Below are 25,989 nucleotides of genomic sequence, written 5' to 3'. Positions count from 1 at the left end.
ATATAAACCTATTTGGAGTTCACAGAGAAAGAAGGTATAACTCAGGATTCCCTGAAGTTAGGAGTGACTACAATAAGCAATGAATATAAAGATACACCAACAAAATAAATCAGACCAAAATAATTAAGAGTATTTAACCTAAGTATTAGAAAACGTATCTTACCTGTGCCACCCCTGCCTGGGCTGTTGACTGACCCATGCCTACATTGTTCACATTCATAGCCCCACCGGGTGCTGGAAACTGATTCTGGGGCAGAAATTGGTTCTGGGTAGGAGCCTGACCCATCATGTTGTTGGAATGAGCTCCCATCATGTTCTGTGGCTGAGGCATTCGGGAAGGAGACATTGCCATCTGAAAATTAACACCCAAATTAAAGCTATTAACTTTTGTTATCATGTAGCAAGGCAAAGGAAAATACCCTCAAAGTAATCATCCCAAAGACAGGACAAAAACAAAGGGCAAAACTGGCTTCAGTAAAGCAAATGGAAGTGGGCATAGGCATATAACATTAGAGTTTTTTTCCATGGTATTCGTGGGGGAGTTATTTTTATGCATCTAATATTCAAACTATACCAAGACGCTTTTCTGAAGAATAAAAACATGTTTTCATGGAAGAATAAAGAAAGCATATATACTGTACAGACACAGGTTCCTGAAAAAACTATGCTCTTCCACAGATGGCTGGAGAATATTGCAACTCTGGCATCTATCTCTCTAAAGACTCTTTTTTAAACACACAAATAGTGAAAACAGATACCTCAAAGGAATCCTGACAGGCTCGGTACATTTCTATGAAATTATCCTACAATTTACAGCACTATTCTATGACATGGCCTTTTCAGAACAGCTTTAACACCGCTAAATGTAATCAACCAATTTTGAGAAGAACTTGATAGCAAGAAGTACGAACCGCAGGAACAGCGCCCATGTTGTTCATTTGTACAGGATGGTTCATTGGAGAAGCTGCACGGGGTCCCATGGGTGCTTGTGGCATCTGTACATTCCCTATGGACATGGGGTTAAACTGATTCATTCCTGCAAATGCACCCCCAAAACAACTCATTAGGAACAAGTCATCAGAACTTATCTACGTATACTCTAACATTCACATTTATTACGACTAAAATGTAACCACCCAACATATTTAATGTTGAAGGAACGTGTCAATGTTCCTTTAATGTTGCTCAAATTACTTGGCTTAAGAGAGAAATCAGGATGCAAAATTTTGAGAAGAATGTCAGTTAAGGGGAATACAACTTTTGGTGTCTAAAAAAAAAAACAACACAAAAATGCAGAAGATGAAGAGAGCGGATGATCTGCACAGACAAGATGTTATATATAAATAACACCAAAGGATCATTTATTGAAATAAAATAATTGTGGATACTCTCTTGGGGGAAGCTGAAGCATGTAAGTGTAGCCCACAGCATCCTAAATCCGTGATGTTGATAGCACTGTTGGTGCTATCAACAAGCTAGAATGCCTTTTTAATGCATTTTGCATGAGAAACCAAGAGGGTATCTATCATTAGTTACACGGATTCTAGGATGTGCAGGATTAATGTGCTAAATTTGCAGCTACAGGTATATACTGGGATAATTACCTGATAAAAACATGCTAATACCCCCCCCCTCCAATTAACATATTTTAAAGGACTAATTATCCACAGTATTCATCCTCTTTTTGAAACGACTGAATTACTTCCCAGGTGCTAGCAAAGTGTCTAGTATGTACATGTAGACAGGCACTGAGACAGCTCCCATCACAAAGCAACAATAAAGAATGATGCTGAAAAAGGGAGACCCCGTAGTTACCCCCCCCCCACAACTCCAAGAGAAAAAGAGAAAATCAGGTTTTTCCCCTACTGAATTATATCGCACCCACAATCTAGAGAAGAAGACATAGATACCTTGAGAAACCTGCATACGACTTATAGGCACGGTTGGCATGGACATAGGCCCATCTGCAACAAAACCAAGAATGGATAAAGTTTAACATATGAACTTGAGATTAGCCTAAGTGCACCAGGACACAAATTGCGTGGGGCTACAGCCAAAGGAATAAAATAAAAATAACAAGCAAAAAAAAAGCTGTTGTCCCTCTTTCTGTTTTCCCTGGCTGCTCTCACCCCCACGCAGAAGCACTTACTGGGAGGCCTCACGGGCTGTGCCTGGCCCATGGCAGCAGCAACCTGCGGGATGCCAGGGGGCTGAGGTCCCGGCGTCTGTAAGGCTGGCTGATTTCCCAAGATCCCTTGTTTATGTAGACGAGACCTCCGCTTCTCTTCCAGCTCCTTTTGTATCTTATAGATTTTCTCCGCTAATAAGTGATAGTATTCATCCTACAAAAGAAGGATAACACTCAACATCAAGCATAAGAAAGCAATGACCAAACTCATGCATTCTACTTTTTTTTTTTAATAAGCACCTGCCTATTTCAACAAGAGCTATTTCTCTTCAAAATTCTGTAAAATTGAGACAGTCTCATCACTGCTTCAATGTAGATAAGCAAAACCAAGCTTCCAGAAAACACATGAGACTTGGCTTTATGACTATTCACCCCATCTACGCCGTGTAGATTAGCAGACAAAGCAGAAGACTGCAGTTTCTCTGTTGCTTGGACAAAAAACAACAGGAAGCTGTGATTTAGTTTCTAAGCGTTAATGATTTTTAAATGATGTTTTCATAAAAGCATTTCAACTAATCCAGAGACAAAAGAAAAGATATCCCCAGAAATACAGTCATTCTATGTGAACTTCAGGAGACAGGTGTTAAGGACAGATCAATTTTTAAATAATGACAGGAGCCACTTTTCCTAAAGTGTCTGACTACCAACAGTCATTGCAGGCAATAAACAAAAACAAACAAAACCCCAGAGAAATGGAAGGAATCAGTGAAAAATAGTCCACAGGCACAGACAACTAAACACTACATCTGTGCAAGACAAGAAATCCATTTTACTCAATACACATTGACAACAGATCAAATAAGGCAGTCACAGTGCACAGCAAGGGAGACAATTTTGCTTGCCAGCAATTGCTGGACACATCTGCAAAATGTGTGAGATTAGGCACCTGCTAAAGACAAAAAAAAAAAACACAACAAAAACCACCAACAACTCACAACAACAAAAAAAATACAAAACCCCAAGCCAACATTTATTTTGTGGGGTCACCAGTGCTCTTTAACCCAGTGTTAGAGGGAGCAAAGGTTGAGTGATACTTGCCCCACAATCATTTCAAACTGGACTAAAATTTGTTACAGCACCATCTGGTTCACTTCAGAAAACCAGGGTGAGATGGGTATCCCTCACGAGTCTTGTTAAGAAAGCCCAGTGTTATAATACAGAGCTTTGTTTCTAGGTCACCTCCCTCCTCCAAACATCTCAAAAATCCATCAATACAGGCGCTTTCCACTGTAGACACTTTCCACTGACCAGCTTCAAGGTGCTAAAGCCCCACCTCTTTTCCTGCTCCAGAAACTTCACTTACAAGTTCCTATTAATAAATTTCAGATTGTGCTACTTCCACATTGCAAAGATTCCTGAAAAAATACTGTATTTACAAGGAGAGCATATTAATAAGCAGTTTGACACCTCATACTAATCTGTTTTTCAATGTCAAAGTAGAAGTGATGCTTCTCAAAAAGGATGCAATTCCACATGGAATCATTTAGAATGTCTTAACTACTCCCTTCTTCCAAATTTGCTGCTTCGGAGCCAAATAAATTAGATGAATTCTTATAATGGAGATCTCTGGCAACAGGGCTCTGACAGCTGTTTTCAGTGGTGAAGAGAAGATGCTTCTGAGTATTTGTCTGGCATAGAGGTCAGAAAGTATCTAATTTTATAACCAGAAGTCTACTACTCTCATTCATACTGACAACTTATGGAGATGTTTATGTACATCTATGAAATGATCTCTGAAGTTGTTCTGTAAACCTACCGGGGTGCTCAAGGGTGATCACTTTTGATCACACTCAAAATCTTCCTTGCTAAACAACCACTGGGTAGCCACAAGGAGGACACGATATTGCCACTGACTGATGCTGACGCAGCAGCAGCATTACAAGTACAGCCACTGCCTATAGAAAACAAAACTTGCTTCTATCTTCAGCTCTTCTGGGAGCTAATCTGAGGGAAGTATCACCTGTAACACCGCTGATTGCTCTTTAGGTAACCCGTATCCAAAGAAAGGACCTCAAGCTTCTGATCAGGTAAGATCTCATTAGCTATCAGTACTGGTACTACTAACACAGCCTTAACCCGATGAAAACTTCCAGGGAGTGGTTCCTTTAAGGTGGAAGCACTACAGTGACATAAAGAAATAGTATGCTCTGTGTCAATCAACAGGGTTTTGTTCTCTGAGTAACACAGATTTGAGCTGACACCTCACTGTAGACAAAGAATTCATGAACAGGTAATTCTGTCTTGTTTCCCATGCACAGGATAAACACAGGCAAACTGATTTCTTATTCTGTTGAGACTTGAAACTGCTATTTGTCTTAGCCAAATCACTCTCAGTGCTGCTGAGTAGCAGAGAAATTATTCCAACACTGCAGGTAAGAGGTAAGCAGTTTAACAGGACTGAGTCCTAGACAAAACCTCCAATGGTAAAGAGGCATTAAAACAACCACCTACGCAGACTTCCATAAAGGAGAAAGTCAGTAAGGGAAACATCAAGAACTCTAAAGCCTAATGCATGTCAATCAGACTTTCGGGAGGGAATGCAAACAGGGCTAGGACTATGTTGTCTTGTTTTCACAGACCTGAAGGAGACAAATTAGTTCAAAGTGATGTTAACCAGACAGTATGGGACTACACAAATGCTGTTACAGAAGATAGCATGACTTTCTTCATCAATAGAACAGTGAAATTATTCTCTGTGGTTGGTTTTCATTATGCTTGTAAGACTTGTGATACTACAAGCTCTTGAACATATGCTGAATACCCAGGCTGAATCAACATACCCTACTGTTAGCAGATTCATACATATCTCCTTCAACTTTCCTTGCATAAGCCACCAAGTTCTCCATGCGGCGATCCTTCAGTGCTGCTGGATCAGGAGTGGGGAAGATGGCTTGGACACTAAAGTAGATGAGAAAGAATAAACAAAAAATTATTCAGAGAAAAATTAATGACACTATGCAGCTTTATAATCTTTACTCTGCATATTCCCTTGCACAGAGATGTAAACGTTTATCAAAATTGTTTAAGAAAATCTATATTCTACTACTCCCCACAAGATTAAAGCACATTTAGTGGTGAGAGAATGTGAGGTTTGACTGTCTAGAATCTAAATACTTCTGTTTAGCACAGCAGAACAAGTTTACTAGCCATATGAACTGCCTACCTCACCCCTTAATGAACAAGAGGAACGAACTGAAGAAGGGGGTTAAAGACAGTGGCTCGTTCTCAATGCAACAGCGTCAAGAAAACCACTACCAATAACCTCCTCCTCAACAATTTTTCAGCTTGATAATAGAACTACAATATTGAAATTCTTTAAAAATATTCAGGAAAAAATGTGGTCTTGGTGAATACTTACAGTTTATGCACTAAATGATTGCGCAGGTCCTGAGTGACATGTTCATGCCATGCTTTCCTTACCCCGGTACTAGAAGGAGGTGCAGCCGTTGGCATTGAGCTGAGGTTTCCAACATTGCCAGTATTTGTGCCATCATTCATTAGTGGGCTAAAGCAAAAAAGAAAATGGACTGTTAAGAGTACAATAATGCAAAGTTTGGTGGTATGTTTGATGCTTGAAGTAGTTTTTAAGATATTGTTTTAATCAATTCTAGGTATTGCATCAAACATTCTATAAGTGAAATTCTGATATCAACAAGTTATAGAGCATATAGCAGCAAAGCTCAGGAGACAAGATAAAGAATCACAACTGTTAAGGTATTTGTGCATTTAAAAATACAAAATACTCTTCCTTTGGGAATTCCTTTAAAAACTACTAGATATTCCGGAAATCTCTTGGGGGACAAAGTGGTAGCTGTAGAATTGAAACAGTAAAGAAGAGTGTAGCTAAAGATGTTACTGATCATTTCAAGCAGCAATACAATTAGTTTTTCAAGTATTCTCTTTATTTACATTCATAAAGTATGTAAATAGATGTTTAAATGAGCAAGAATGAAAATGTGTGCATTACTTATTTGTCCCAAGGGATGTTGGAAGAGCAGTTTCAGAAATTAGACTAGCTTGCTGGTCTGTTGTTATTCCTCCTGTGGGAAGGTTCATCTGGTTGGCTCCTTTGGGATAAAATTAAACATCATTGGTACCCTGTTCACAATTTTGACAATAAAAACACAAAACTACACTTTATGGATACAGTTCATTAAGAAAAGAAACCTTGTGTCAGATATGTATCATTGCAATAGTATCTACTGTGGTGCATATATACATAGCTACTTCATAAGCTTATCTATCTCAGTATAAACATTCTTTCCTAGAAAAAACGAATCTATGAAAATTTAAAGTTCACAAACTCTTGCTACTAGTTCTGTAAGGTAAAAAGATAACAACAATTAGGTTCCTGAAATAAGCTAGCATTTGAGACAGAATACTCTGCCAGAACATGTGGAGTACTTGTTAAACAAACCAAAACCCTGACGGAATTCTATTTAATCACCTTAGAAAGTGAGAAGTTATGAACCGTATTTTAGAAGGAACTAAAACTACCACCATTTGGCAGAAGAAATATATACAATGCTTTCTAATATTCAGATGTAAATGAACAATAGTGTATATACAGTATCATTTTAAGTTATTAACCAACACGAACAGAAAGCCACTAGTCTAATATTGTTTGTCCTAAAAATTCCATTATTTGGTTTATTTAAACACCTTACTTTCTTGATATTTTTTTCCACTTACCCAAAGCATTAATGGTCCTCATTTGCTGGTGAGCCTGAGGCTGTGCCGCTTGTTGGCCTTGTACCTGGGGCTGCAACTGTGTTTGGGGCTGGTTGCCATATGGGAGTCCAAGAGCAGCGTAGGCTCGTTGCATGGAGCTGGGGTCAATCGGATTAGGATTACTTAGCGATGGATTATTCTGCTGGCCTGTTCCAACAGAACCGATGGAATTCTGCATTCCACCAGCTGGAGACCCTAAAAGGGCTATAAAAAGAAAGGATAATAGAAAATTGAAAATCTATAAGGACAATCAAAAACATGATCCCAAAAATCAACAGAACATGCATATAGTTATATGGTATGTATTTGTGTGCCAAAGGACTGAATGACACCTGAGATGCCAAGTGTAAAACTCAGTCTTTTATTCTACAGGACAGAAACCACAACAGCAACTAATACATACAGTCCAAAAAAGTGCTGTAAATTTTAGGCAGATAAGCCCATAATTACCACAATATACATAAAGTACAGGCTCCAATATAAGGTTAAACAGTGTACTTGGAACTGTCTACAAGGAAAAAAAGATTAATTCCTCTACTTCTTTCCTTCCCACCAATCCCATTTTAGGTCAAAATATTTGGCTCCATCCAGAACAGAGATCTTGAATTCAGGATCAGCACAAATACTGCGTCCTTGGACACAAAGGTAATATTGAAGTTCTGCTGGTAGGAATTTTTATTCTGAATAGTTGCTAAATGAATCCCCTGAAGGCCAAAGAATTTAGCCTAAAACCCAAGTGAGAGAGATGAAGAGCCCCGATAGGCTTCTGTACGAACAGAATCTGAAACAATCTGGAAACTCAGAAAGGGGATGAGTCTACTGCAGGCTTTGGTAAATGATTTAGATAATGATATTTAGGTACTCATTAACCTACATGACCACGTGACCACTCTCACCACACAGATGTATGGAAGAGTCATTTCTATTTTAGACAGGAAATGGAAACTATAGGGAAAAGTAGTTTTAATAAAACAGAACTGAATAAAAATCTGTATTCCAGTCCTCATTTTAGCTGCCACTCCAAGTAATAACATGTTCCACAGCACATGACACACAGAGAATATCCTTCACTGTGGAGACACCGCACTCTGCTAACTGAGGCTCTGGTCAAAGTAATACTTCACATTCCCCCCCCCCCCAAGTAATTAGACATGTAGTGTGCGCTACAAATTTGTGACCTAACTATAGCAACAATGATAGCTTTTGATATAGCAACAATTTTAGAAAAAAAACATTGAGAGGCACAAAGTTAGGAAAAAAAAGTTGGGCAAACAGGTCTGAGACACTAACAGCATTGAAGGCTTTCTGCAATCCTTCCCACTATGGAAACCGAGAGAATGACTGAAAGAAATGCACACACTTCCAGCTTCTATTTGAGAGAGAAAATACAAATAAAACAAACCCCACAGACATCAGAGTCCAGACTTTTCCCTCCATGGATGGGAATTCAATGCCATCTCATCTGCTGAAGAACTCCAAAAACTGCCCCAGATGCCCCTCCTAATAGTCATGAATAAAAAGCCCCACAGAAGACCCCCCCCAGCTTTTTCCCCCCATGTATTTCCATGGCATTTTGAATGCCGGCTCTACCATGAAGTAGGCATACTTACACTCTGCGGACACACACCTAGCTTGTGAACTCACCGATCATTTTCAATCGAGTTTAAAAACAGACAGAAATTTGACTGATGTCTACTACATTTAAGGGAAAGTTCAATAAAAGAGAGTGAGTGCGTGAATTCGCAAGTGATGGAAAAAAAGCAGCATGAGCACAACCCTCAGACTCTGAAGAACCTACTCTGGCCAAAAACCTGAGAGCTTCAACCCCGAGGAAGGCTCCAGCCTTCCCCCCTCCCTCCATCCCTCTCCCAGGCAGGCTCCCTGGTGCTGCGAGGCCCTGACAGCGAACCCTTCCCTGCAGTTAGCCTGTGCAAGAGAAGGGGTCACTCCCCTCCACCACTACGTGCCATCGCTATCACTGTACCTATCACAAACAAGTCAATTGATCACAGGACCTCTGTTCATTGGGAAATAGGAACTCATTAGCTCTGACATGCATTAGCTACTTATGTTTTCTGGCAGGACCAGGTTCTTGAAACCCAGCGCAGGCAGAGAGGATGCTCTGTTTATTCAGAAAAACCTTCCTGAAGGAGCTCAGTTTAATACTTCCAGAAGGTCTTCTGTCGAAGAACCCAAAATGAACTCTATCTCTCCAGGATTTCTCCATCTCTGACACACAAAACTGTTTTGTCTTGTTGGATTTGCGCATACTCCCTGGGCTCGTGCAACCTAAGAGAAAGATGCCTTTAAACTAGTGCAAGCCCAGAAATAGGGAGCCTCTAAAAGAATGTTAAATAACACAAAACTTGTGCCACTTTGAAACCCACGAGGTTTCAGAGGCTGTAGCGGATTGCTTCAGGAGCTAATAAAAACTTCAGCTTTTAAAGAAAAGATGATAGTTGTCCCGAACAGCTATGACAAAAACCACATATGCTCTCCGTGTTGGTTGTAAATCAAAGGCAAATCTCTGTGGATATGGCAGAATGACCACAGATGAAGCTGGAGTTTGTGAACAGGAAAAAGGCTTCTAGTCACCATGACAAGGTTAGCCAAGTGTTTCACTATTCCTCGTGCTCATCCACGGAAAGAAAACCAGCCTGGCATTGATTGTTGGAAATAAAACACCCCCCTGGCAACAAGACATCACTCCAAGCTGCGGGAGGTAAGCAGAGGCAGGTGAGGGAGGTAAGCCCAGGCAATTTCAAAAGACTAATGATCTCCAAGAAGTTCCACATGTGTGCACATACCTACTCAAGCAGGCAAAACTCCCAAAAGTTGGTAAACAGCCAAATGTTACCTTAATCTGAAATATCTTACTACAGACTAGATGCTTACAAGTAGCGGTACACACACAGCGCGACCAGAAGTGGCTCTCTCTGGTGTCAGCTTTTCTCTACTTTGTAACTCACTAACAGACTGTACCGAGTCTTTTCACAAAATAAGAATCTGATTTTAAAGGGGTTTTCTCTATTTTCATTATTTTGTTTTCATACAAATGCATGACAGGATCTCAATCTGTCCCACAAGAAAACGGAGGAAGATGGTATTAAATTCTATACTGGACAGATCAAGTGGAAATGCAGTCCTCTTTCTATGGCAGATACCAGAGGAAATCAAGTCAGTTAAAATAATTACAGGATTGAAACAAACAGGAGTTATCAAACTGGCCTACTTACTACATGGAGCAATGTCTAGTGTGATTTTTCATTAACTGATGTTTTAGACATTGGTAAGTTCATATGAGAAACTGTACAAGCATAGACAGGGCTGTACAGAACTGGTCACTTTCTACATCCTTTCAAAAACAATTAAGCTTCATAGCTTCTGTTACAAACTCCTGTGTTTATATATTTTAAGAGTGAAAGTTCAAACAAGCAGAAGTTAAGCAGCTTCAGAACTTCCTGAACAGGCTGATTAGACCCCTCCTGGGTACATGCATTAGGATGTAATTGAAACGATCAAGCACTATCTACAGGACCCTGTTTCAGTGTGCAAAGCAGATGATGCTGACTTAATGTAACTGCCTGTATGCTTTATAGAGGCAGGTGAATAGCATTTATTTTACAGACAGGCTCCAACTGCCAGAATAACCATGAATACCCAGCGCTTCTCTAATCCAACCACCTCGTTGGAAGCAATATATTAATACATGGGAGAAGTCTGTTCTACAGCGTTTGTTTTGCTTCCATATTCTGGAACTAAAGCTCATTCAGCAGTGTCCAAATTTGTTGTCCTGCAGTTCCTCACTCTCCTTTTTACATCCCTTCTAGTTCAAAGCATCTGGAGCAAAACTTCTGTTGTTAACCTCGACTCACCTCAGCACAAGCCTGTCCTGTACCCAAAATTAGGCAGGTACAGGAAATGTAACTGTATGTGGTTGTCTGATTAAAAAGCTGCATCATGAATCAAATCACGGAGTAAATAACTACACGAGCAGCTTCAAAGTGGGAAGTGTCAGTATCAAACTTTACCACACCAACGACATTTAAACTTTTTTTTTTTAGTAAGCATTAAACTAAAAGTCTTCACAGTATAGCATCATATTAGTCAATGAATGGAACTTTTTAATCTGTGGTCTAACTATTTATCATATGGCTCAGTGGAATAACTGATAGCTGGTACGTCACCATTCTGTATGATTTCCAGCACTAGAGGAGCAGGGGAAAAAAAAGGACATTTTGTTTGCAGAATTCACAGGCAGTCACTGACAGTAAGACCTGACCAAACTAGATTTAATTTCCAGTTTTCAAAGAAAATGGGCTCCAGCAAACAAGTTGCTGCCTACTCTTTCTGGTCAGGCACTTCCCTGTGCATCAACGCCCTCCTTCCTTCTCTACAACTGTCGAGTTCCCAAATGTTTTGGGTCCAGATCTTTCTTTTTCTGTCCATGCTCAACAACCTACTCCCTCAGCCTTGTTTCCTCCTCCCTTATCCAATTCCCACCCTTCATCCCTCAGTCTACACATCCTGGAATTTCTGGCGCAGTGTTCTTAGAAGTGACATTTTCAGATGAAAATTGGTTGTCTCAGATTTACTCTCTCAAGCAAGCTTTTTTCTGACTTTACTCTATTTATATATTTTTTTCTTCTTCAACAACTCTTACAGGGAAGAACACAAAGGAGAGTGGCTCCACGTTCACAGCTCCACCTTCCAGTCTTGCCCACCTGAACAGGGTTCATGATGAGGCAAATCTACAGAAAAATAACTTACAATAGAACTATAATGCTAGCAGACACATCAACAGCCAAGCCTTACAAGAGTTTATACCTTAATTTGTGGTAGGCTCAGCAGGGAACTAAGTACTTCCTAACAAAAACAAGCCTCCGAACCCAAGACATTAGTACCAATTTTCAAGTCATTACTTCAGAACACAGGAGCAGATAGCCTGTTCAAAAGAAAAGCTTCATGTTTTAGTATATGTAGCTGGGGGATGGGGGGCAGTTTCTCTCTATATCCTACCCCAATCAGAGCTCTACATGGTATATACATGAAGAGCCACGAGGAACACAAAAACAGTTCCGCCCTTGTCCCTATTAGCAAGTCACCTCACTACCAATAACGGCACCGAAGAAACTGAACACCAAAATGTGGAGTAAGATGCCTCTAAAGAACAAGCTCCGTTCTATGACCCTGCACACCGCAAGCAGCCCTTGTTTCCAGTGGGAATCCCCAGAGGAGCAGGAACAGAAGCACAGGAACCACTCTGCAGGGAACAGGTGGAAGCAAGCCACCATATTCCAGCATTCCAGAAGTGCTGAACTGCAGAACTTTCTAAAAGATCGGCACACTTTACAGGAGCTGCTTGAAAGCCTGGCACAGATACAACAGGAATCAAAGTGCCAATGGTAAAATAGGCAACAGCACAGGAAAGAAGATTTGAGGACTCAGAAGACTTTAATGACCACGTGATAATTCACTCTGCAAGAATGACAGCCTGAAAAGTAGCAAGTGTCACTACACTTCATTTCTCTTTTCCCTTTCCAAATGTTCTCAACCTATTCTGCCATATCTAGAATCCCCCATTCCCTCTCAGTTAGAAGTTAGAATTACAGCATCTACTAAGAGGACAAATTTCTTCAGGTCTTTAACCAAGCTTAGGTTAATTTTCACCTGATCAAGCAGTGTTTTCAAACACATCTATTAATATAACTTATTTAACAAACTTCTTTGAAAGCCTAAAAAGTGGTCTACCTTATAATACATCTAAACAAGTACTCCTAGCATTCATCCTTAACATTCAAACAAACCAGGGGGTGTCACATGCATGACTCAGACATTCAGAATAATAAGACTTGCACGCTAAGCAGTACATTTTCATGGTTATTCTTGTTGGATTATCAGTTACTTGCATAGAGAGCAAGATTTCATATTTATTTTCCTCTGCTTGCAACAAGAACACCAAACTCTACATTTACCCATTATAATTCTGTTGCAGTCAAAACGAGGCATCGTATTTGATCTCAATAAAGTTACCTTTTAAGGACTTTCTTTTTGGTTAAAGTGCCTTCTCTTTTGCTAAGCCATATGAATGATGTAAAAACAAATACTGCACAAGCTAGTTTTCTACTACAGCTTGTATTAAAAAAAAATCTATTGTGCTTTGATAACAACTGTGTCTTATGGATGTTATGCACAAACAGACCATGTCGTATTAGAAAGCAAAGCTATCAAAACATTTTTCAAAGGCCAAACATGACTAATCACTTGCAACAAATTAGTTTTACCACACAAAAAATATTTTGGTTATGAAGGAGACATTTGGTTAAATGAAAATAAGATCCCTACCTTCAAGTAGCTCTTTATTTTTTATTTTTATTTTTGGAGGGAAAAAACCCTCCTGAAATTATAACGATAGCATCCTCGCTAGTTAATTTGGACAGTCTTATCAGTTATTCTCCTCTCTGCCTTACTCACCTAACCTAAGGGCTCTTCACTACCCTGCAAGGTTTATTAGCTTTCCTCACTGCAGCCTCAGCCTAAATGGAAATTAGCAGAACGCTTCCAATACTACCCAAATGTAGAAGCTGCACAAGCCCTTCAGCTATTTTCCGCTTCTTAACCCTTCTTTAAATATACTTAGGCACAACATTACTTAGACTTCTAAAACTGCTGCATCTATGCTGTCAAATGTTCTATCTTGGCATCATTTCAAAGGAACCTACCAACCTAAGCTCAGTGTTTTCTGTTTTAGAACAAGAGGGAAGAAATACACTAGAAATTGACTGCCCCCAAACATCAGCAACAGCTAAGGCAGTATGAAAAAACAGGCATGGACAAAAATATTATGGTTTGTAGATCTTCAGCTAGTCAGCACCAGCATTAAATACACTTAATGATTAAGATGCTCAGACCCATTCTTCTTCTGCACAAAAATACACTTCTACAGATATTTTTTTCTTCATTATTAGCATGTTGATTTTAGTTTAGCAGCGTGAAAAAAAAGAAACAAATTTGCCCCAAAACTCTACCTACATCAAAGCAAGAACTCACTAGTCCATTCATCTTTATATACAGTTAGCAAACAGCTGTTAATTTTTTTTGAGCTTGTCAAGGTTTATTCTTACACTGTACACATGATTAGCTTCATTTTAACAGTATAATTCCATTGTGACAGCAGCAAAGCAGCTACTTACGCTGTTGGTTTCTCTTGTCACTGGCGTTTTTCAAAGGAAGGCACACAGGACAGTCGTGCCGAGTACAATTCTTCCAGTGGGAAATGATTTGTCTCGAAGAAGCACAATGAGCAACTGCAACAAGGAAAAGCAACAAGACTGAGGTCAATTCTTAGCTAACTTGTTTTAAATAAACTCTTTACATTTTTTAGAGCCATTCTATTCTCTCCGCTACAAGCAATGATTTATATGTAATTAAACACAACTAACTGCAATTAAACATTTTTGGGACTCACCAATAATGCCACAGTAAGTACAGAAAATAGTACTAAAATTTAAGAAATTCTACATGACTGAGATACAGGCAAACGCAAGGTGGATATTAGATCCTCTTTATACAAAGGAGATAAAAGTCTCTCGAGGCTACTGTTGTAGCCTATTCCTAACATGGAAATACTGCATTCTGTTTTCTACGTAGAAAAATGCAAAGAGATCAGAAATGGGAACCAGGGTAAAGGTAGTGAAAATGGAGCTGCTGTTTAATTAAAGAGCTAGCTATTCCACTCATTTCTGCTGAGTACAGTGGTCCTTTGGACAAAAGGGAAACACTGCTGACAAACACCCAAGAAGTGGCATGCAGCTCATTTGCAAGAGTAGCTGCAGCGACATGCTCTCACCTTGACAGGCCTTCCCAGCTTGACAGTGTGTCATGTGGTTGAGGACATTCTTCATGGTTCGACAGTGTGGGAGAGCACAGGCTCGCACCTCCCCGTTTGCTTGCTCACGTCTCTGACATTTGTGAGCATGAAGCAGCAAAACCAATTGCTGCTGGATCAGTTTGCGCTTCTCCGGATCTGCTGTTGGTCCAGTTGCCATCGCCTGCGTTGGTACAATCCCCACTTGCTGTACTTGGGTTTGCATCTGGGACTAAGAAGAAGGTTAGTTTAGTATCATGTCTGCAAATCTGAATTTTGATCTTAATCTTGTCCAGTAATTCTGTCATCACAAGACAATTCACCAAGCATTCCCGTATTACAGGCTACAAGGATAATTATACCGCTCTCCGCAGCATTCTCAAACATTTTGTATTCTAATCTCAGAACATCATATTAAGGGATTCCTTTATTAAGACATTTACAACCAGCATTTTAATCAAAAAGCCAACCAGAATCTTCTGTTTATTATGCAGATCATAACCGCAACAGGTATGAGCTCCTACAACACTTGGAGATAAGATTATTCAGATCTGCTTAGTATATTTTAGTATCGTAGGTATTACATGTTTCAATCCTAGCTTCTTGCCCACAAGAGAAAGTATAGGTCAAAGGGAGAGGACTGTCACACTTACACGACTGTCCCTATATAGTACAGTAAGAGGAAGAACTGATTTTCCAAGCCTACGTTAGCATTTCTTTTCATATATGACTGCTGAAATTCCCTTCATAGAGGAAAAAAATCCAAGGTAAGATGTATACAGTTTTCTTCCAGAAAGGGTCACCTAAGTTTAGGTTGCACTTTGTGTACTAGAGTTTACGAGAGGGTGATGTTAGGTTGTGTCAGCTCTTAGGATCTGCTCTTTTCTGTCCAGAATCCATTCTTCAGGGACACACATCCACAGCAATGCCCGAGTCCTGCCTCACAGAGCCCACAGAGATCTTCAGTCTAAAACACGGCTCATAATGGACTGGAAACACTAAAGAACTTCCTTAACACACAACTTCTTCAGTACAGATTTAGAGGCCTTTAAAAAAAGCAAACAACCTCCTCCCCCCCCATATCTTCTTAGACTTTTGAAGGACAACCAATGCAGAAACCCTATTTTCAAGATATTCTTATCCCAATCAAAAACTATTCCACTACGCTGAACGTATCCACAGCACAAAACGACTTCACTAGAAGCAGCAGATATGGCACTGCAAAAGTGCTTAAATCCTTATGATTCCCAGCCTGAATTAATCTCATGGACAAGATGAAACCGTCCCAAGAATCACTGATTGTTCATTGTGAATTCAGATTACCTGGGAAAAGCTCACTGATTTCCAAGCTACCTAAGAAAATCAGGCATTTAAAACACATAAATAGAAAGTAAGAAGAGGCTTATACCGGGGAGGTAACGGGAAATACTTCAGGGCCATCTAGAGAACTCCTGACCAAAGCCTGCTTACTGCATTTTAAGAAAAATCAACCTTAAGTGACAGAATACACCATCAGTAGCCCACTCTACTTTTGACCTTTGAGAAATTTTTCCACTAGGACCCCCCCGAAAATACCAAAACCAGCAAAACAGAGCACATAACAGCAACAAAACTCATTTTCTTAGGTCAAAGCAAGGTTCCCTGACACATGTTCTCATTACTCCAGCAGCAAGCTTTGCCCTCAGCTTTGCCATGGCACACGAGGCTTTAGAGAGCTGGCATTTCTTCTGCAGAGCAATGCACACAAGTTGCATACAAAACACCACGCCCGGTGCTCGATGGAGACGGGGACTGCCACTGATGAGGACTGTAGTTAAGTCTGAAACAAAAAGGAATTGCTGCGTCTGTTTGCCTAAGAGCTTGCAAGATGACAAGCATTAAAAGAAAAGTGGGCTATGGAAAAGCATCCAGTTATGCTCCCAGGGCATGCAGCTGTAATTTTTAAGTCTTCCATTTCTGCTGCGAACAAATCCGTGACAGCAGACAGGTTTTGCTGAAACAATTCGTAGGTCATGAATAGGAAACAATTAGTTCAGCCAATCTGCAGAAAAATAGGGAGACCATGCCAAAGAAAATCTTGCTGGTTGTGACGTTTTCATCCCAGTCAAAAAATTGCTGCCTTAGCCAAAACTCTACTTTTGTTACTACTCTACCAGTTAGCAGACCTGACTGCAGCTTTATCAGCACAGATACAGTGCCCTGACCCAAAGGGGTTTCTTGAACATAGAAGAACAAGCAGCCTTGATCAAGAAGAGAACGTCTGTAGGTAGACATAACCAAAGGAAGAACTCAGCATATTGCCAAGGCTCTTGAGGTTTATGGTGTTTGCTATTTCAACCCTGTTAAATCCAAATCTGCAAACTCAATGATCTTTCCACCACCTCACTTTCCAGACTCGGCTGCTTGAGAAAGCTGGTCTCTTCCCTCGTCTTCTAAGAGCGGTGCTCTGCAGGAGCAGTGTGAAAGGGGGGATGTGTCAGTGCACTGAGGTCACCCCCGGGCTGCCCAGCTCCTGTCATACACAGAAATCCTTCCACTGCAAAACCAGCATCGTCTCATGTGAATGACTAACAACTTTCTTGATGAAGCTGGAAATTCAGGTGCTTCTGCTCCCACAGTTACAGTAAGTGCTTCCATAGTCAGATATCTGAGGAATAAAGACCGTTTTGTTTCTCTTGCTGGGCTCCACTACAAATTAAACACATCAGTGACTGAAAGTTTGCCACAACCTCTGACAGATGAAAGCTTCATTAACCAGATTTCTAGAAATAGAATAGCAAAACCCTTCTATTGTGTGAAGCAATGATTAATACCATTTAAACTTATGGAAACTATACGTTCATTCAGCAAGATAGCTTTGTCCTGCCCCTGCTGTAAGGAGCAGAAATTCATGGGTAGTGCAGGTGCACAGGCATCCTGCATTCATGGACCTGGAAGGACGCAAAGTTCCCTTGCAGCTTCACAGAGATGACATTTCCTTAGACAAAAAGGCACCAATTACAGTAGTACTGTTAACCTCTCAACAGGTACACAGCCTCATAGTCAGTGTCTGTCATACTTCCATATAGCTTACATCTTTAAAGTACACTTCCTCTTCCACAACTACTACTAATTCCAGATTTTTTCCCTTCTTCCTGATGTTAAAAGGAAACTACTTTCTGGAATCACTGTATTAGGCTAAATCCTGCATTAAAAAATGTCTGTTAATTCTTTAAGACAGGTTTCTAGTCAAGATGGGACCTGAGTGAGATGATTCAGTAGCAACTGCCACGAGGGATTACTGTTCAGATACAGACGTTTGCTTTGCAGACCTTTCATTGCCCTAACCAGAAGGCAGGCTGCACCAGGTGGTGGCTGGACCAAATGATCTTGAAGGTCTTTTCCAACCTTAACGATTCTATATCTCAGTCTGCTGACATCTAGGACTAAGAAAGGGAAGTTATTTACTATTAGCAACACAGGCTTTGGTACACGTCATCCACATGTGCATTTATGCTGTGGGCACATCCAGTCTCTCAGCTATGACTTTACAAGCTCTTCACCAGCTCTCCCAGGCAGTATCTGCAGAGAGCAAGGTGGCATCGCACCTCTGGCTCACGCAGGAGCACACAAGGCAAAGCACACCTATCTGAATTAAACATTTGCAGTGTGACCAACTCCAGTCACCCACCCTGCACGTCTACACGATGACTGGAAGGAGCCGTTCCTGCAAGAAGCAATTGCAGGAAGGCTCTGATGAGCACCGAACCAGCTCCCAACAACACAGAAAGCTCTTCTGTCACAAAGCTGGAGCAGCTTTCTGATGGTATCAAAGACCAGCACGTTTCTCAGTGCAGTCATTGCATGAACCCAGGCATTCGTCAGTGACCACCAGAGCTTAATTTTGAAAGCAACACAGCCAGTTTACACTTCTTACATCTGAGTTAAGAGAGGAAGAGAGTTCGCTTCTAAAGCCAGCAAACGGCTCCATATTATGCAGTTGACTGTGCTGGGAATCAATGCTGGATCGGTGTCTTCCTTAAGGATTCACTTTTGGAGTTTTATCTCCTTGTATTTATAAGCTTTTTGATTTGAAGGACCAGCAAATGGCAAGAAACACACAAAGAAATGCTTGAAAGCAACAAAAAAGGAACAAAACTGGATACAGCGATCTGCAGAGTCCTGCTCTTGCAGACAGGTATTGAAATGAACAAAGCATTAGGAGAGGTTTATATAGGATTTACTGGCTGATAGAACAGCCTGAGGAATGATCAATATTAAAAACCCCAAATAGCAAGTCCGTGGATAATAGACAAACGAGAATTTTGTAAGTGGAGGAAAGCTACCCGGGCAGTGCTAGCTGTGGGGTCTGTCACCTCAGCTGGTGGCAGGGAGCAGAAGTGGTGCTGGATATTCCCAGCACACACAAGGGGGAAGGAGAGAGGAAGACGAGCCAGGGTGCTGGGGAAAGAGCAGATCTTCCTCTTCAGCTGCCTTCATCAGCCTGGCACCATACCTACAGACAGCGCAAAAACGATGAGGTTCAGCCATTCAAAGCAGCACGTGTTCCCAGGATGAACTCCTCCTGTCCCAAGACCGAACACAGACGGGGCTCTGCTCCCGGCACAGTAACACGGTTTCTCTGGCACCAGGCACTACCTGTCAGATTTGTCTCCTGGTCATTAGGACCTGTGCCTTTACAAGAGGAGAGTTTTCCGAAAACCTTTCATTTCTAGTCTCTAGAATAAGAGTTGTCAATAAGAGTTGTCTATTTTAAGTAGCTATAGCTCTACTCATGCTAATTATAATATCTGGCTTCAGAGTTGAAAACTTTCCTCCTCTCTTTAGGAGGCCCACAGCGAGGCACCCCTACTACACCCTCACACCCATGTCTTACCTAAAGACCCTTGTTTCCTATTCTGATCAAATTTATTAATAAAGAAATCCAAAGGACACAAAAAGAGAGAAACGAGGAGGAACACACCTCGAAACTCAAGGCATGCAGAGATTTGAAAAAAAAATACAACGGAAAATGAGCTGCTCCAATTTTAAGGAGAGAGCCAAAGAGAGCTGATTTTGTTACCTTTTAAAAAGTAATATTCTCTCAACTCCATCTGCTGGTCAGAAGGGTAATTGTGAAACCAAGGTGGCGTCTGTCAGGCACAACCAGACGAACTTCACACGCTGCACTCCTAACCCATCTCGAAATAAATACCGGATTTCCCTGTGATGTCCATGAAGAAACCACCTCTCACCACCACCTGAATGCACTGCACCGCAGACACTGCAAGGCTTCGGCAAATTTGTTAGGAGAGGCTGATGGGGCTCCTCCCACTGCCTGCACATCCCGGAGCCACTGCACCCCGAAAGCAGGAGGCTGACATCTCCCAGCCCCGCTGTGCTGAGTGCCAAGGCACAGAGCGTGGCTCGTTTCTACCATCCAAAACGTCTGGGTGATCTCACTGCAGCCCGGTATGGCCAGGCTGCCCATGCTGTAAGAAGACAGACTGTGTTCTCCAGCAGCCATACAAAGCCAGAATTACAACTGCCTGCTCTGAGACATTCCAAAAGTTAGAACTTGCCACGAAGCTACAGGTCACAAGTGAGAGTTTTTCAACCTTTGCATCAGGAGCCATTCTAAAAAATGAATTGTTTTGTTCCCTTATGAAGTCGCACTGTATGTTTTTTTTTTTAAATACAGAAAGCCCAGGCAATCAGCATGTAAGAAAAACTGACACAGCTCCAGGATCCCCAGATTCAGTGTTTGGATCCACAATTAAAAAACAAGCAAAAAAAAAACAATCCATTCTGCTGGCACTGAACATTAATACCTTAAAGCTGACCTTTTAATACCATAAGGCCTGCTACTTCTTTCCTAATTAAAGAGATTAAACCAAATGTGCTTCTCGGGGCCTCGCGTAAGGTCAGGCTTGGAATAAAGATGCTCTGAGCTGATGCTTCTGAGAACCACAGCACTTGGGGGGCCGGAGGGGTGGGGAGATGGAGCTGTTCTTAGCGGAGCTGTAGCCTGAATATGGGCAAGAAAATCCCCTCCTGCAACAGAGGTTTGTCCCAGCCGCCAGCATCTGAAGGCTGGTTCAGGTCTGGGATGTGGGTGCCACACAAACACCGTAATGATGCTCAGACCAACGTGGGTTAACACATCCTCATCTTCCATTTTGACTTTTGCAATGTACACACAAGCTTAAGGAGAAAGGCAACAGACTGAAAAGGAGTGTTTCAAAAATACCTCTCTTTATAGGACCAAGAGGTTTTAGGACATCGGCCTCACCACTTGTTCTTCCCTCTTCTCTTATTTACATACACTTAGTGGCAATCAATCAAAGCATTTGATTGATTTGTCTGCTGGAATCTGATTTCCTGCCGCAGGCAGGCCATATATAACCCATCTTCTAACTCACACGGGTTTGTGTCTCACACAGACGCATCCTGGGGGCTGTTTAAGATAAGGACCCCACAGAGGGCTGGTTAGCGAGATAATGCGGTTCCAATCATCCCACAAAAAAAGCTGGTGGTCCTTTTACGCAGCAGCTGGTCCTTCTCCTGTTGTGGTAGCTGCAGGCCGAACTGATCCTATTGCAGTCCCAGTGCAATAGTTAAACTCTTCACCTCTGCACTAGGGAGCTGCCTCCGCCACAAACAGCTTCTCACAAGCGCCACTCGGGTCCTATTTTAGGTGCCCAATGTGAGACGGAGACATTGCTTCCACAAGCCACAAGCACCCCTTTATCCTTACGAATGCCTGTACTCATTAAATGAAGAACGTTTCAGCAAGGCAGGGAGCCTCCAGTCCGGAGTCAGCAGGTTCGTCCAGCCTCACCCCGTGCCTCAGCCTCCTGGTTAAAAAGGGGAAACCATCTTCGCAGAGGTGCTGTGAAAGTTAACTCAGCCGAGTACATGCATGCTTCAGTGACGACTGCCACAGAAAACACTTGCTGTGTGAAATGTATTACTGCAAACAGCAAACAAGGCCCACAGCTACGCTCTGAGCAGCAAAAACAGAAGTGAGTCTTGACTACGCGCCCTTTCAGAGGGCATCGCTCACGTTGCACGCTGAATAAAGCAGCGTCCCCGTGGATGAAATAGCACATGGCCGTGTGTGCACTACTACAATAATTACACTGCCTTACCTGGCCAAGTAAAGGTTGAAATTTAACAAGTCTGACATTTCCTTTTAAATTCTTGGCTTTACAATAAAAATGTTTAGATGGAAACTTTGTTTTCTAAAGATGAAAGTTTTACCCCCATGAGGAACAAACTGACCACCACAAGATCTGTAACGCTGTGGCTTGATGGCAGGGCCGAGACTTTTTAGCTCTACAGCCCGCATGTCTGTCAGCCCAAACAGTTATTACTGGCTGGAGGGAGAAAAAGATATACGGGATATATGAAGGTTTTGGCACCTGAGACACAAAAAGATGGTTTTGATTGTCCTCCCAACAGACAACTCTCATTTTTGGCACTTTAAAGAAACTGCAATCAATAATACCAGACAAGTTTCCTGGATTTTGCCTTTTGGACAAGGAGGGAGAGAGGAAACATGGTTTCTTCTTTTTTTTTCCTTCCCATGGCTACTGCCTTTTTTATTTCACTTATTTGCCACTACATCCTGTACTAATAAGCGAGTACATTCTGAGTTACACTTCCCAAAACCAGACATTTAATGAGAATAAAATCAGGCTTCAGCATCATCCAATCACTACGATAAATACAGTACTGTGGGCAGATTTTCAGCTTCTCTGCAGAATCGTGAGATAGTTCATTTGCTTTACACCTGAACCAAACTTAAAATATTTTAGAAACAAAATTAGAAGAGTCGTGCAGCAATTTGTCTTCTACAAACATTCTGCATGAGCGCGAGTGGTATTCTGAACATGGTCTCCATTCTAGTTGCCAGCTCCTTTCCGTAATTGCTAGCAGTAAATTACAGATGATGTTAGGCAAAGATTTCACAATGCAACAGTAAAGGAAAATTAGGAAGTGCTCCTCTAAAAATCAGGAAAGAAGAGGAAGTTTATCACATCCCATTCCTTCTCCAAAATAGCCTTATTAGCTATAGGCAGGTAGCACACTCACCGATAGAAGAACAAGCATAGCTTGTGCTAAAAACTAGCTGGTTTTCAAGTTAAATTAAAAAATAAGCAATTTGCATCTTATGGAAGGTTTTACAAGTTTCTATAGTAACTGCTATCATGTATAAGAATATAAAATGCAACAAGCTGGAGTTCCCATAGAAACGACACAAGCGGTTTGATTAATACACAGACATACTGAGACAAATGGGAATATTTCATTTCGCTTTATAAAGAAAACTCTAGTAAACAGAATACTACAAACTTGGGCAAGATATCCTAATAAGAATATCTTCATAAACTTGCGAGCTGCAAGTCATGCACAATATCAACTGAAAAGCATGTGGTGTGCTTACTATATTAGATTCAAAGGATATGAAAGGCACTATTTAGCTTTCATGGAAGTTTATGGTGTATCCAACACAACTTCTAATTGATTTAGGCATTTAAACTTCCAAGCAGCACTTGCAAAGAAAACATCTTCATCTGGTTTGGAACTAAATGTCCCAGACAAAATGAAAGGATGTAATGCAATCTTGTAACAAAACGTATTGCTTGCTTTGGAAGTTACTGTATAAAAACGAACACAAACTTCCCACATGCTCCACAGAGCAGTAGTGAAGAACTCTGGGGCATCTCTGACATTTAAATAACCCTGCAGAAGTCCAGTAATGCTGCAGAGGCCATTCAGCCCCAGAATTCAGAATGCACGATCAATACACAGCCACCCAAGGAAACAGTAAGATACCACTCACCATATTGGGCACACTGGTGACCGGAGTACTCTTGATGTCAGTAGGGAAGGCAGACAAACTGTTCGCCATGCCTGGCTTGGTTGGTAACTGAGGATTCACTCCTGTAGCTCCCATCTGCTGCCCTCCAGTTTGACTGAAAGGTTGCCCAAAGGGACTAGTGTTACCTGTCATTCCCATCTGGAAAAGAATGAATGAAATTGTAACTTTTTAGAGTCTAAAGGGACATCAAAAAAAAAAAGAAAAAGAAAAAAACACATCAAATATCCGTCTTCGCATTCACAGAGCCCAAATTCTAGTTTTAAGTTGTTCCATATTAGATTCTCAGTTTCACAACTTCAATCAAATCATAAAAAATGCTAATATTAGGCTTTACGCAGCTCCCATGTGTATCCGAAGTCTTGCAATTTAACATCACTGTGCAAATGTAAAGTAGAAAGTGAGATTATCCTTCCTAATCTGCATCAAGAAAAACATTACTTTTTCCATTCTGTAAAAACTTTTGAAAACCACACAAGCCTCAAATGCACTCTGCGCATTCTGTGCACGAAGTATGACTTCGTACATAGACCAGATGGGAAGGAAAGGGAAACAAGAGAGCAAATGCTTATCTGCTTGTTTTGGTACTTAAGGAAAAACGTCTGAACAAAATGACATCCATCTAAAGCCAACAGCCTTGACAAATTACACCCCCAAACTCCTTAAGAACAGAAAGCAGAAATACAATCCCCAATGAATTAGGGAGAACAGTGTCCATCCCAAAGAGCCATTCTGCCTGAACAACAGCCTCACAGGAGAAGTGAGGAAATCTCTATTAGTTGAGCCAGTTAGTATTACACTGGACAAAAGGCCCCAAAAAGACACATTAATGGGAATTTCCTTCTGTCAAAGAGGATGGCTAAGGCTATGAAACCCCAACCCTCAAACGAAGGCAACACAGAGAAGTGGAGTGGATAATCACGTTTGTGCTCTTTTCCCCCACACTGGGAGGAACTCTCGATGACTTTATCACCCGTCAGAATATAAATTGAAGCACGGAGCGAGCTTTTGTGTGAAATATTAAATCCTATTTTCCCCTCCCTTTGACCTCTGCAGCCCTCCCTTGCATAACACCCCAGCCGCCCACCGCCCCGCTGGTTTCGCTGCCGTTGTTCCCAGCAGGAATTTTGGGGGGGGGGGGGGGGGGGGGGATGACCCGTTCCTGGGCACGTGGCAGCTTTTCCCCTGCTGAAGTTGCGGGTTAGGAGCTGTCTGCCACACCAGGGCAGAGTCCAGCACACAGTGCCAGGCTCGGCCGTGCACTTTGCCCTGGCGGCACCCGGCTCCCTTCAGCAGCAGCCACCGCCACCACATCCAGGCCTGCTTCAACCACACAAAATGTTTTATCCTCTCAGAAGGATCTGATCCTACACCTACTCCTTTTAAAAGAGCTGTTACTTTGCAGTGTAACAGGTTATCATTTATTTGCTGCGCTCCAGAGCAGAGCTGAGCCTACACGACCAAAAAACCCCAATGGCTTAACAGGATCAAAAGCTTAGAGGAGTGGTATCAGGTACTGTTAAACCACACAGACTTCAAGAATTTCGACTTTCTGGACTCCTGCATTTGTTCTGGAGGAGTTCCTAAGGAAAGCACCCTGCTGGCTTCCCAGGAGAGCCCTCAGACACCAGCCAGCTGCCAGGCCTGCTTCCCCGGGCAACCTTAAAAAACCTTTAAGGGGATTTTTTCTTTTTGAGGAGCTGTTTTTACCAAAATGATCCTACTGCCAAAGAGATACAACATCCTGAGAACTGAAACACTGGATCAGCTTCCATCTGAAACGTTGAAGACCCTGGGTGGTGCATTTCCATATAGCAAAAACTTCGCAATATCTAGCTCACCTCTTACACTGAAAATACTACAAAGCATGACATACACAAACATGAAAAAATGAGGTACAGCCAGGAATAAAATGCTGCACAGAGAGCATTCCTAAAGCAGTGTTTCCAAAAAAATGCCAACATTCTGCCGTCAGTACATAAAAAAAGCCCATGCAGTATTTCCCATTTTCTATATAAACGTTTTTTCCTTTCAGTAGTCGCAAACTAGACGCAAGTCAAAACGTCCTGAAGTATAACCCGAACTTCAGATCCACACAACCTCAAGCAATCCGTGCTGGAAACACACCACTGTATGTTCAAAGACGCTTAGACTTATTTATTTATTCACAACATGGACTTAGGCAGGCTTTCTCTGAAGAACAGCAAAGTATTTAATAAACTTACCCACTCCTCCTAGTCCACTATTTTAATGTATGAGAAAGGATCACGCAATATCCAGGGCTATTCCTGCACACTGTCTACCAAATTCTTTTTGAAGGGTGAAGAAAGTTTCTGAAAC

At 41.5% G+C, this 25,989-nt stretch overlaps 1 protein-coding gene across 5 annotated transcripts in view; it reads right to left on the bottom strand.

Annotated features, from left to right (window-relative positions):
* The window catches only part of CREBBP (CREB binding protein), a 92,834-nt gene that overhangs the window by 34,234 nt on the left and 32,611 nt on the right, over positions 1-25,989 (bottom strand). For 4 of the 5 annotated variants that reach the window (XM_068699716.1, XM_068699715.1, XM_068699718.1 and 1 more), the window contains 11 exons: positions 23,614-23,790; positions 14,769-15,018; positions 14,113-14,226; positions 6,881-7,123; positions 6,156-6,255; positions 5,547-5,693; positions 4,969-5,086; positions 2,150-2,342; positions 1,911-1,964; positions 912-1,036; positions 164-352 (listed from right to left, as the gene is read on the bottom strand). In XM_068699716.1, coding sequence (XP_068555817.1) covers positions 164-352; positions 912-1,036; positions 1,911-1,964; positions 2,150-2,342; positions 4,969-5,086; positions 5,547-5,693; positions 6,156-6,255; positions 6,881-7,123; positions 14,113-14,226; positions 14,769-15,018; positions 23,614-23,790 — 1,710 coding nt within the window. The remainder of the gene's footprint in view (positions 1-163; positions 353-911; positions 1,037-1,910; positions 1,965-2,149; positions 2,343-4,968; positions 5,087-5,546; positions 5,694-6,155; positions 6,256-6,880; positions 7,124-14,112; positions 14,227-14,768; positions 15,019-23,613; positions 23,791-25,989) is intronic. The other variant, XM_068699717.1, reaches the window with a different exon arrangement.

The sequence above is a fragment of the Anas acuta genome, chromosome 15, assembly GCF_963932015.1.
Source record: "Anas acuta chromosome 15, bAnaAcu1.1, whole genome shotgun sequence".
Classification (NCBI taxonomy): Eukaryota; Metazoa; Chordata; class Aves; order Anseriformes; family Anatidae; genus Anas; species Anas acuta.
Note: the sequence above shows the minus strand (reverse complement) of the source record. Positions and strands in the feature narration are given on the sequence as shown.